General features: G+C 41.9%; 1 protein-coding gene across 2 annotated transcripts in view; it reads right to left on the bottom strand.

Moving 5' to 3' along the window:
- Nucleotides 1-9,981: 9,981 nt before the first annotated feature.
- The window catches only part of EFHC2 (EF-hand domain containing 2), a 60,248-nt gene continuing 56,973 nt past the window's right edge, over nt 9,982-13,256 (bottom strand). For both annotated transcript variants that reach the window (XM_017810864.1, XM_017810866.1), the window contains exons 14-15: nt 12,713-12,818; nt 9,982-10,302 (exon numbers count right to left, since the gene is read on the bottom strand). In XM_017810864.1, coding sequence (XP_017666353.1) covers nt 10,207-10,302; nt 12,713-12,818 — 202 coding nt within the window. In that variant the 3' untranslated portion in view covers nt 9,982-10,206. The remainder of the gene's footprint in view (nt 10,303-12,712; nt 12,819-13,256) is intronic.

The raw sequence follows: 13,256 nt of genomic DNA, 5'->3' as shown, positions 1-13,256 counted from the left end.
CTACTACACTAGTGCAATCCTACCACATGCTGTTTAATGAGTCACCTTCTGCCACCTGGCACACACACTGGCTTTCTTGAAGCAGCAGCCATGAGTTCCCAGAGGGCAAAGCAAGGCTTACTCACCCAGCTGTAATCATCTTTGTGCAGCAAGTCTTTCCGAGTCCTTCTTGCTCATCTTTCCTAAAACTGACTCTTGGGAACAACACGTCCTGGTGCAACCCACCCTTTCTTTCCCGTCAGATTCGGAGGTTCAGATTTTCCCTCTTCTGTATCACCCAGAGCAGATATAGAGAGTGATGCAAATAAGAGAAGGGAAGAAGCAACAATCCCATTACTATCCTAATAAACCCACCTATCTTTTGTTTACATTACCACCACCATTTTAACTGATGCAGTCCAGTCTACAGCACAAGGCAAACTTTTTATGCTGAATCCTGCATAATTATCTTTCAGAAAGACACTGACCATTTCCCTCAGGGATGCTACTCTGGCTTGAATATTTAGGCAAAAAGGTGAAAGGCTGCTGTGACATCATACTTTAAAATCTATTTGAAAATTCAAATTTTCAAATTAAAATCTATTTCCAACTCAGCATACTCTATGTTTCTATGATTACCTATTAGCTGTGCTCATGAGATAAACCATATCACCCCAAGAACGATTTCTGCTCACCTGTGCTAAAAGCCTCCTGTTCAGTAAATTTGGGTTCCACCTTTTGGACCTTAAACATACTGAAAATGCTCCCCAGAGATGGCCAACTGATTGTTCTCTTTAGCTGATGCATGCTCAGCATCACTAACATGGATTAAATTAGCAATATTAAATCCAAAAAAATGTACCTTGCACTGTGATTTATGGTTTACCTCCTGCAATACGAGAGGCCTTTGGCACGTGAGCCAGAGATGCCTCAAATGCCACCAATGGTACAATTTTATAAAAGGATTGTGAGGGGAGCAAAGTGCTCATCAACATCCACACATTAGTTGTGCAGCTCTTCCTCCTGCTTGTCGGGTGTTAATACTCACACCATTCATGCTTTCTATACCTCTCCACGTGCCACCAGTAGGAAAAGCTTGGCATGGGGCTTTGCAGGGCAGGGCTAAACAGTCTCAGAGCATCTGAAAGCCTCAGCTGATGAAGCAGGAGGAAGACTATGAAACCATCCTTATCCCCAAGACAGGGAGTGTTGCTTCTTATCCAGGGAAAGCGATTGGTTTGTGCAACTGAGTGGAACAGTCCAGGAGGGGAAAAAAACAATCAAAAAGCTGAAACCTCTCCTTGGTGAGGAGGCATTCCTACAATTGCTGGGTTTTCTTTGGGAAAACAGTCCCCCGTTGCCTCCCAAGCTACACACAGGGACATGGGCAACCAACAAGACCCACAGTCACCTGCAGACTTCAAATGACGAGTTTCTAACCTGAAAGAAGGGCCCAATCCCACTCCTTCTAAATGACAAGGATCTTCTCAGGAGGCTTTGGAACATTTCATAACTGCATACAATGTAGCCAATGCCTGAGAAGTCCAGTTCTCTTCTCTGTAATTCAAATAACAGCCCACCCGCATAGTTAGAATACGATGTACTTTAGCATAATGAGAAGTCATTCATTCTCTTCTTATGAGAGTTTCTTCTTACAAGAAAATTTCTCTGTTACTCCATCAATCCCCTCAGCTGACACAGGATGATAGAGATGCAGTAGTTTAGGCAGACAATATTACAAACATTTTTCTGTGATGCAGAATCTCAGATGTTGTGCCATTCATCAACATACTTCCATGACATCAGGAATGTTATCTCATACCTAGGAATTACTCCTTTTCCCACCCCTGTGCTGTCTTGGTAGTGTTACTCATAAAACCTCCCTCTACACATAGGTTGAAACTGGCATTGAAGTCACCATCTGTCTTTTCCATCTCCACAGGGCTTGCATCCAGACTCTCATATTGCTTAGGAGGCAAAGCACAGCTCCTCCTGGCTCTTTGTCCCACCAGGTGCTGGGAGCCAGAGCCACTAATGCTGCGGCCACAGAGGAGCCAGTGTGACTGTCACGGGTTTGGGTCACTTAAAGAACCACAGCCAAAGGTATCAGCAAAAGTGGGTTTATTGAAATATGACGTAAAAGTGCCACTTATCAAAGTTTGATGGCAAGTTGCAGTACAGCAAATCATTTGAACAGCGGTTCAAAACCACCAAGGTAGAGTGAAAGTCACCAAGACAAAATCAAAGTTACGGTAACATAAGGTTATGGGTGTCACCAGTCGCTTACCAAAGATCTGCCACTGGTGAAAGGCCTCTCTGCCTCGAGGAGCAACCTGGAGAGGTGTCCCAGCTCAAGGGGAGATCACTATGCAGCCAGGCTGCCCAGCAGGGAGAGCTCAGAGAAGGCTCACTTGGGCTGTCATAGCTATAGAATAAAGTGGTTGGCTTGTGGTCACATTACATGAGAAGAAAAAGGTCCATGAGACTCCTTGTACCCACACCTTTCTTTCTTCCTTGATATGTAAGTCACAGAATCACAGGATGGGTCAGGTTGAAGGGGATCCCAGTGGGTCATCTGGTCCAACATCCCTGCTCAAGCAGGGTCATCCCAGAGCACACTGCATAGAATTATATCCAAGGGGTTCTGGAATGCCTCCAGTGAGAGAGACTCCACAGCTTCTGTGGACAATCTGTTCCAGTGCTTGGTCACTGCATAGGAAAGAAGTTTTTCCTCGTGTTCAGGTGGAATTTCCTGGGCATCAGTTTCTGCTCGTTGCCTCTTGTCCCATTGCTGGGCACCCCCGAGCAGAGCCTGGTCCTTCCTTGTGACACCTCCCTGCAGACACTGACAGACATTGATGGGTTCCCCTCTCAGCCATCTCTGCTCAAGGCTGAACAGGCCCAACTCTCTCACCCCACTATTCATCTGTTGATCCCATGATCAGTGTTCCAAGCTCATATGCATCAGTGCCGAGTGTGTCACTCTGCTCCTTTGTGGGTTTTCAGAGAACAGGTTGGAAACAGAGAAGTTCTTGGCCCAGTTATGGTTTAGGCCTTTACCTCCTCTGAAGCCTGTACCAAACTACTGCTAGTCTGGTTAAGGGGATGAGTGCATCCATCACAGATCCCATACCTGCATATCTGCAATACTGCATTTTGAGCTGGGATCTGCCAGGATCTGACCCATTCCATGCACCTGGCTGCTGCAGCTGAAGCATGTGGACTACCCTGAGATGAGTCGGGGATTCTGTGTGCAAGGGTAGGAAAGCAGCAAAGCAATCGCCCTTTCCCAGAAAGTAAAGCCAAACCCTGTTCCCACAGAAATCAATTGCTGGGACCTCAGGAGTGACAGCTCAGATGCTTCATGATTGTTTGCCTTCAAAAAGGAATTCTGCTTCACTAGGATGCTGAGTCTTTCTAATTCACATATTTGATTTGCTTCGGGTCTTGGGTTGTCTTCATTACAGGGCTGCCAACAGGGAATCAAAAGGGGAGTCTCTGAACCTGCTGTGAGGCCATGAAACTTCACTGGAAAGTGTCACGTGTGGGGTGAAAAGGGAGTGGGCAGGCACATTCCCGAGGGAATGCCCTCCCTGTTTGATACCATTGTTATGGAGAATTAAAACTTCAGGAAGGCCAGTGAAATGCAAATGGCAGGAAGCCCAAGAGACACCATTTGCTCACTTCTTACCAGGGTTCTGCAGAATAAAATATCTGAGTTTCTGCCTTGTGTGAAAATGGGTGTCCTAAAGGCCAAACTCCCTCGTAGGTGTAAAGGTCAGGACTCCAGCAGCAGCGAGGTGATAGACACAAATCCCAGCAGTCACTTGAGATGCTTACTCTGGAAACAAACTCTCACACACAAGTGGCAAGAACAGAAGAGCTGATACAACAGCAAAACAGATGAAAACCATGTGTTTGGTCCCAGGATGAATTACCTACTAGGAGAGGGCAAGAGCAGTGGTTCTGTTGTGTACCTCCAGCTTTCCACATCCACTTGAACCCAGATGGCAAGTGAGGACAAAAAACTTCCTGCATTTTGATGAGCTTGAACAATATGGTTTTTAACTCCACAGGAAGAAATGTCCTTCAGCAGCAAAGTAAGTGACAAGATAGAGGTAGCTCATTCTGCAAGGATTTGCTAAGCAGGATGGTGCCCAATGCCACTGCAAAATAAAGCTCTTTTGGACAAAGGAAAGGATTTTTTTTTGTTGTTGCAAATGGCTTAATTAATCACTTCCCTCGGCCCCACATGGAAAGAGGCTCAGGCTACAAAAGGTCTGCTTGTATTAATCTCCAGGCGAGCAGACACACTTCCCTAAAACACATTTAGCTGTCAAAAAAAGCCAGCAGCAGAGGGTCAAAAATTGTGGACTCCAGGCACTTCAATGAGGCTTTTCTTTTCAAATAATAATAAATATTAAAATAATAATAGAAAAGTACACTGAAACCCAACTCTAGACAAGATTTTGTTCCCATTTCTCCCGTGGGAGAGGCAGGGTGAGGATACCACTAGTCCTTTACATGCAATCCCTCCATCTAAATGATTTCCAATGGGATCTCCTGCCCTTGCCTGCAGACAAAAGCAGAATGCATCACTGTTGCCAGACCACCTGGGACATGGGGAGGAGAGGAAATTTCCAGATGGGTTTTAAGACAATTCATTTATATTTATGTAGCCAGAATAAATGTTTTTTTTCTGAGATAGCATTTCCCTTTGCTCTATCTAGACCACCAAGAAAAGAGGGAGGCACAGAATTTCTATTGCATTAATAGTACTGGTGTTTACAGTTTTGGCTTTTATGAACTTGTGGGAGCTGTTTATTGAGTCATAAACTCTACTAATGGGGATATTATCTCTAAATTATATAAGTACTACAGTATTTGGGTTAGTTAAAAGAAAGGTTTAAAACAGTTACGCACTTACAGTTTATCTCAATTACCAACATGATCCCATAATGGGAATTTAATTGCTAATTGCTAGCTTATATTGTAGAAGAACTACACTAACAACACACAATATATAGCCTGTATAAACATGTCCAGACAATTCTATATCACCTCCTTTCACTGCTACCTTCTAGCATGTTGGGGTTTTTTTCTCATTACAAAGATTTAATTCCTAAATGCCTTGAATTAGAGATTCCTCTTTGTCAGGAAAGCATTTCCAGCAGTGCTTTGTTTGATGGATTTTAGTGAGCTGCCTGCAACACACTCGAGTGGCTTTGAACAAAAGGGACAGCCTTATGCACACGCTTTAATACTTTGCTAAATTAGATTCTCAGGAGCTCCACCAGAAGAAATTGTACTTTCATTTAAATCAACCCACATTTTCCTGTTTACCCAGCTGGAGTGAGGTTTGACCAAGACCCACTGGCCAGAGCCTGAGTCAAGCTCAAGCACAGCCAGGTCCTGTCAAGATCTACATTTAGCTGGTTGTTTCAAATCCCTTCACAGTGAGTGCAGAGGGATGGGAAGGGGCAACAGGCCTCCTCTAGACATTCCTGTAGGCTGGTCACTCCCCAGACATGCCAATTGCCCTTCCATTGCCAAGTAAGGGATCCAGAGAGCTAGTGCAGGTGCAGACATCTGAAGGCAGGGGACATAAATCTCACCCATAAACCTCATTCCACTCTGGAGGAGGCTGTGTCCCACCTGCAGCACAGCAGCTCTGCAAAGGGTCTTCCTCTTGGCTTTCAAGACAATGCCATTCTTCTGACAGATTTGCCTTTGGAAGTGGAAGCTCCTTCAAGTCCTGTTAGGTGATACAATGAATTTCGTGTTGTTATAGATCATCCCACCACGCTGTTTGACAGGGATGTGCATCAGATTATGGATCAGCTCCTTTCCTTCTCTTTGTCCATAGTTCTTAACACAAAACTTGCCTGATGAAAGGGGAGAGCAAAGAGGACAGATGGCTGGGGTGAAGGGCAGATGAGGATAGCTCGTTTATTTGTGTGTAACACATACCAGAAGAAACTTCCAGATGATTCAGAAGTGACCAACTGTGCAGAGAAAGAGTTCATGTAATCAATCTAGAACCTTAATATATAATAGCTACGTTAACTTCCTTCCTTGCCTTGTTTATGCTTCCTCACTAGTTTAGAACTTTACACCGGAAACTGGTGGGGACACAGACTTACCCCCACTCCCCCTTTCTGGCTTGTTTGACCACTGCCTAACACATGAGTGCTGCTTCTGACTGGGTCTGAGTCACTACCCTAAACAAACTACAAAAAGGAATTAATTTAGAGCAAACAGCAACTTTTAAAAGTCTTCTTTCCAGATAGCTTTCTCTCAAATGTTATCTATACTGCCCTCTAAAACCTAAAAATAATTTCAAAAATCTAACTGAGCTCAGATTGTGGTATTTTTTTTCCTCATGATATTTTAAACTTCTTCTCAAACAAGCTAAAAACCTAAAAATAATTTCAAAAATCTAACTGAGCTCAGATTGTGGTATTTTTTTTCCTCATGATATTTTAAACTTCTTCTCAAACAAGCTACTGGTTTGTCTTTCTCATTGTACTGGGGCTTGATGGTTAAGTCACCTTGAAGAGGAAGAACCGCTGCAAGTAAATACACAATAGATATGTTACTGAGGGTACAGGACATTATTGCTTTAAAGAACTAATGTTTCCCTCCATGTCACTGAACTACAGAATGTTAAAAACTGGAAAACTCTTCTATTAGTTCCATGTCTCAAACCACAGGAACATTTAGAACGGTCCAGCAAGCACACAACTGGTGAGTTACTGTTAGTGATACATGGACTGCTGTTCTCTGAAAGCAGTCAAGTGACTGAAAACATCCAGCATGTTGGTTATTGTGGAATCAGGATCCCTGCAGTTTTCCCACAGAAAGTTTTCCTCTGGGAGGCAGAAATGTCTCCTGGGCTAAGAGGACAAAACAGAGAGAGCAGACGTAGGAGTCAACTGAGCTCAAACTTTTTCTAAGAGCTTTTCTGCCATGAAATACAATCAACTCCCATCAGCATGAGGGACAAACGCAGAAAGAGGACTTCAGCATCCCTTCATTTATGCAGATGAACATCTGTCTGCTGCTGGTGGTCTAGAAAAACACAGTAGCTGCCTGGATGATGAGCAGGACACAGGAAAATATCGCCTGGTGAGGAAATTCCATGTTTTTCCCACAGGTTTTCTATGGCTCCTTGTGGTGACCATGTCTGAGGGGGCCCATCCGCTGGTGACCGCCAGGGGCACTCTGAACTGGACAGGACCAGAAGCTTGGCCATGAGCCAGCCCGTTTGCAGCCATTTGCTGGCAGCAGCAGCTATTCCTGAGAACTTGGAGCCTCATATTCTCAAATGCCAAGTTGAGGAAACAAACATTAACACTGAACATGCAGCAGAGCCCAGCAGTGGGATGGGGAGCCGGCCCTGTAACGTGAATCCCTCTGCTCCTGCCGGGGACAGCACGGATACTTGTGGAAAGAAGATATCTTTGGCTGCCCTACAGAGATCGAGAGCTGAGATTAATGGCAACTGTGGGGGCTGCCTTCCCCTTTATACCATGCATGCTTTAAAGCTGTGGCCTCCTGCCATCTTGAAACATAATCCTGTGGTATTGTCTTCATTCAGGCCCCTCATAAGCAATGTGAAAAGAGAGAAGAAGCTGGTGGCAGGATTAGAGGAGAGGTTGAAATATTCTGGGCAGCATATGCTGTAAGTCACATTATACAAAGAGGATTATTGGACTGCTCATTGGCCAGGGCTTTCCATTCTGGAAGCATTGCTGCTTGTAAGAGAGAAAACCTGGTGAAAAGTGTTTATAACATGTCAGGCCACAGCGTATGACACACTGTGAGCACAGTGACAAGCACTGAAAATATTTTTCAGGGCCTGTCTGCCCTCTCCTAGGAGATGGTTTTGTGTTTGTCAGGGTTATGCAAGATGCATGGGAAAAGAGGAAAAACAGAAGTGAGACTAATAATTCAGAGTGGTATTAATAAACACACTAGAATTACCATCATCAGATGACCCATCTCAACCTTAAAACCGAGTACTGTAGTTTTGGAAGGCTGTTTGAGATGCTTTTTGTTTTAGAGGTGAGAAACCACAGTTTGTAGTCCAGCTTTAATTTATTCATGGCAAATTATACCCATTTTTTCTTAGACTACCAGTGTTCTTACCTGAAACAGATTTTCCTCACCTGGCACCTATGTATTTACAGAGAGCAGTGGTATTCTCTCTGAGACTTCACTTTATTTCACTAAATAAGTCAAGCTCCCTTAGTCACTTTTCTTATCTCTATTCTCTTGGTCATCCTTCTTATCTCCATTCTCTCGGTCACCTTTCTAGTTCTTCTCTGCACAGGTTCCAGTTTGCAGTCACCTTTCTTGACCACAATAAACCACAACAGAATGTGATTGACTAGACCTACGCACATGGTTACACCCAAAATTATAAAAAACTATATTTCTTGGACTATTTGTTTCTTTAAAAAAGGCTCTTCTTTTCTCATACACATAAAGGAAAACAAAACAAAGCGAATTTGTCTTTTCTAAAAGCTATTTGAGAAGTTCTGAATGTTCAGAGTCAACTTTTCTTGGAAACGCTCAGCTGTGCATGATTTCCACAACTGAAACAAATCCTTCTGAAGTCTAGGGAACATTAAAAATTTACAAGGGAAACTGCATTCATTTACTGTCAAGCTCAGTCTTGGTGGCATATTATAAAAATATTCAGCTTTCACCAAACTGGCTTCAAACGCAGATTGTTGTTTCGGCTCTCAACACTGTCCCTGTGGTCAGACTTTTTTCTTGTCATGTAAGAGACTATTTTCCTCTTTTGGATAAAAAAGCAATTCATGGTCTTGTCTACAACCTGGGGCACTTTAAGTTCTCCCAGTTTTCTTTTTGAACTCCTAGACACAGACCGTGACTTGCCCATTTCATTGCAAACATCTTCCTAGGTAGCAGCAGCACACATAATTATGCCTTGCCTCAAGACCTTTTTTGCTGACAAAAAAAGGTGAAGAGCTGCCAAAAAGTTAATATTTTGCCATATGGTGGGAAAAGAATAAAAATTTCATTTACACCATCACGCAAAAGTGCAGGAAGGTATTTCTAAATGGAACCTTCATTCTAAAAAGGATCTCCAAGTTTCAAAAGACTTACTATTGTCTTTCCCTTGGTTTGGGGATTTGGATACATTGAATTCTCATCTTTTTAAATCAAACAATTCCTCCCCAAACTGTAATTTCAGATTACAGAAAATGCAGGGTACTGCAAGTGTGGGCTTCCCAGGCTCACACCTCTTCCCCTTCCCCTGTGGAATCACCTGGATGAGTCAGCTCTGCCTTCACCTCAGCTCTTCCATTCCTTAAACTGGGGGAATTACTTCTCTCACAAGAACATACAGTAAATCCAGATCTAATCATGGCTTTGAGGTGGTATAAGCTCAAAAAGACACAAAAACCCTAACAGGAACCCCATTTCATCATGGAGCAAAAAGAAAGGCATCAATTAGTTTTCAAAGGGCAAGTACAGTTCTGCTGCAAGAAGCTGCACCCTAAAAGTGTACTGGAACACCTTCTCTTCGTACATGTCCCACCCAAGTAAGCTTGGGGGGCTACTAACCTGAGTCACATTGAAAACAAAAAGCAAGAACTGGCAGCTTCCTTGTCGTGCCTACAAAACATTTGCTTCCACTTTGGAAGGCTATAATTATCCCTGATACCAGAGCAACTTTATACTGTGCGAAAACCTTGCTGGCATTTCCTCCACAAAATAACAAAGTTTGACACAAACAGCACTCGAGCATCACCACGGGGATACAGCAAAAACACAGATATAAGCTGAAGGGCAAGGGAGGAAATTTGAATGCAATTGCATTATTGTGCTAATGCAGTTCGACCTAACATTTGAAGAGGTCATCCAACAACATTTGTTTGCAGAACAAAGCAGGGTCAGTCAGATTGTGCACTGTTTGACTCAAAGATTTCTCAATACTTGCAAATTCTCCATATAACCAGACACGAAGATCAGAGGATATAGTTTTAATTATGCTTGTATAAGTACGACAGAGTAGTGCTGATTTAAAAGAGGTTCCAAAAACACACAAGTATGCATCAATGTTGGAACAAGAAATTAAATGTAATAAAACCTATATATTTTCTTGTTTTACAAGAAATGTTTTCAGTATCTGTCTACAAAATCTTTGGAGCTGAAGCACTAATCTAAAAGCAGCGCCTTGCACAGATGAGGTTATTCTTCCTTGCCAAACAGATCATCCAGAAGAGGTAAGTATTTGACCATTTTCACAGGAGGGCATGTTGGTATTTGGCTCCAGTCACTTTGCTTCTGAAATAAATAATGCAGAGAATATCTTACTATATCATAATGAAAACAAGAATAATTAAAAGTTGGTCAACATAAGATTGAATGAGCTGCTTCAATTCCACAGACAAATCTGTGAAAAATTGTGTCTTTATATAGAACATCCTCTTATAAGATTACTACATGCAAATTTTTATCAATCTTGCAGAATATTTTATTAAAAATATTTTCTGTTGTTAGCCCTTTTACAGACATTTTCAAATTAAATAATGCTACATTTTTTTTTATTAAGATGCTTATACTTGAAATTCTAAAGTCATCCATGTCTCAACACCAAAAATCATACAAAACAAAATAACAAGACAGAGAGAAAGAAGAAAAAAAGTCAGCTAAACAATCACAACTTTGCTGCAGAAATCTAGCTGTCAAATACAGGTATTGTAGCCCCAAAATACTGCTATTAATTCACAGTAAGTCATGTACAGAATGACAACCGAATTCTGAAGTTGAACAAGATTTAAATTCCTTCCTTTCTCTGATTTTTTCCATTTTGCATTTACTTCTTTGTTAAAATATTCTTGTACTGTACCAAAGACAGCCTGGGCATTGCAGCTAACTAACAAAATAACAAAATCAATAACACTCAGTAAACTACACTGGCATCCATCAAAACCAGTGTGGGATGTCAGTGTGACAGCAACAGCAAAGCTTTGGAGCTGATGGGAACTGATTATCTCAGCACGATGATGACCAATTATAACTTCTGTTGATGCTCTTCCTTCCGTTTTGATTTCAGCTGTAAACTTCCTGTACCATAACTCCATGTACCACAACTCCATGTACCACTCTCAATTGGGATCTCAGGCATCAGCCACAACCCTAAAGTGCATCCACTGGCTGCCCTCCAGGCAAAGACAACACTTCTTGCATACCCAAGCAAACCCTCACCTTGTACTCTGATCAGAACATGTTTCACCACCAATGTCCGCTTCAACTCCCTGCTTGTTTCACAAGCACCTTTCCCTCCCCACCTTCAGTGTGAAGGCTGCCTCCTGGTTCCACCACCACTTGCACCCCAACTTCACCATGTAGGAGCCACCTCCTTCTCTCACCTACCAGAGATGCTCAGTGGCTATGAAAGCCACTCTGTGAGGGGATAAAAATGGTCAAAAACATTCAACAGAAGGAATATCTGTGCCTTCTCTTCTTTCACCCTTGCTTTTGGGTAAAGAGCTTAGCACCACCTTGAAGGCAAAAATCCTCTGGGCTCTGAATTTCTTTCTGAGTCTGTGGTGCTGAGGCCCACAAGAGTCCCTACCCTGACATAATTCACTGAGAGCAGTCACTGTTAAATACTGAGTTATAACCTAAGCACAGAATTCTTCTGTAAAAACAAAGAATACCCCCTGAACAAAAACTAATGCACATGTTGAACCACAGGACTGCTGCATAAAACATGTGGAAGGGCTTTTATTTTATCTGTACAAGATGGAAAAATTCTTCTCAATGAAAAAGTGAAAAATAAACCACCATGGAAAGCAGAGCAAACCCCCAGAGAACTGGGCCCTCAGACATCACTGACAGTTTGAGATGCTACAGAAGAAAGAGCTGGTAAGTCAGGGAAGAGTGAGAAGTCAGGTTAGTAGCTTGAGGAATACTGGTTTAAACTATGTCACAACTGAACTTGAATTCAAAAGAATGCTATGTTTCTAAATGGTCTGAATACAATCACACATGTCCTGTACAACACATTGCTAGGCCAGAACAGCAAAATGATGTGTTGGCAGAAGGGCTTTGGATTTATCTCTTACAAAGTTTTTTTAAAATTCAGCATAATTGCCTTATGGACCATCTATTTTAAAATGTTCCACTCAGCACAAGATGGCAAGATCAGATTAATCTCTGCAGTTTGTTGATACCACATTTTTATTTACCCTAAGTAGCAGGCTGGTGCACATACACAAAGTGTATCCATCAGTACTTCTCTCAGTGTACAACTACCAGTGCTGTGGTGTGTTGTGTACAATTTTCTGTGGAGTTATACAAAATTCATAGTTATTTGCTTCAGTGTCAGTGGAGCTTAAAGTATTTCAGCAAGAAAACAGATCATTTGACATGTGACAATGATATTTGTGGGGGAAATAGCATTCATGCCCATTGTCCATGGACAAATGTTTCTCATTCTCTTCTTGTTTTCTTCTGTAAAGATGTTCCAGAGATGTGATAGCTATTAGGCATCTCCTCAGACTTGTTTGACTGCTCTGTTTCATCCTAAACCTCTCAGAAAAAGTTAATTACTTGAAGAAAACAGGCATAAACACACAAATATGAAAAAATATTGTAGTGTCCACTGGATAAAAAACACTCTTGTTAAAGCTGGAAAAATTCTATCAGTGTGCTGTACTATTCCCTTGATCAGATACACTGGTTTTACCTTGATACGACCCTTTACTGTCGGGACAGGACGGATTTGATTCTCTCTCCAGTTCAGCCCATGCACAAACATGTGATAGTTCACCTGCTTCTGGTCATCTTCATACCTAAGCAGAATATCCATAAGATGACTCGAGGTTAAAAGGGATTTTTAACAAAGTTATATCCACGTTATCACAGCACAGTAATACATTACCTTTTGGATAATATTTTTTTTACTCCTTTATTTCCAAACACTGGCAGGAGTGAAAACACATTACAAGTTGTCAGGAACTTCTATATTATACATTCTTTTCCATATTCTTACGCCTCATTATTGTCTCTTATAGTAGAATTCAACTTCTTTATTTTTATTTCATTTCAACTAATTTCACTTTAATGTTGAAGCATTGCCCAACCATTTCCAACATTGGGATCTCATAACTTATGACAAACAGAGTTGGGATGACCAGTGTATGAATCTTTTGTGCAGAAAAGAAACAGGATGATAGGAAAGACGTGTTGGAACACAACTGACCTGCTTTATTATGACTTCTACAATCATT

Source organism: Lepidothrix coronata, unplaced genomic scaffold (genome assembly GCF_001604755.1).
Source record: "Lepidothrix coronata isolate B3197 unplaced genomic scaffold, Lepidothrix_coronata-1.0 Scaffold30, whole genome shotgun sequence".
Taxonomy (NCBI): Eukaryota; Metazoa; Chordata; class Aves; order Passeriformes; family Pipridae; genus Lepidothrix; species Lepidothrix coronata.
This window is presented reverse-complemented; position numbering and strand designations above follow the sequence as displayed.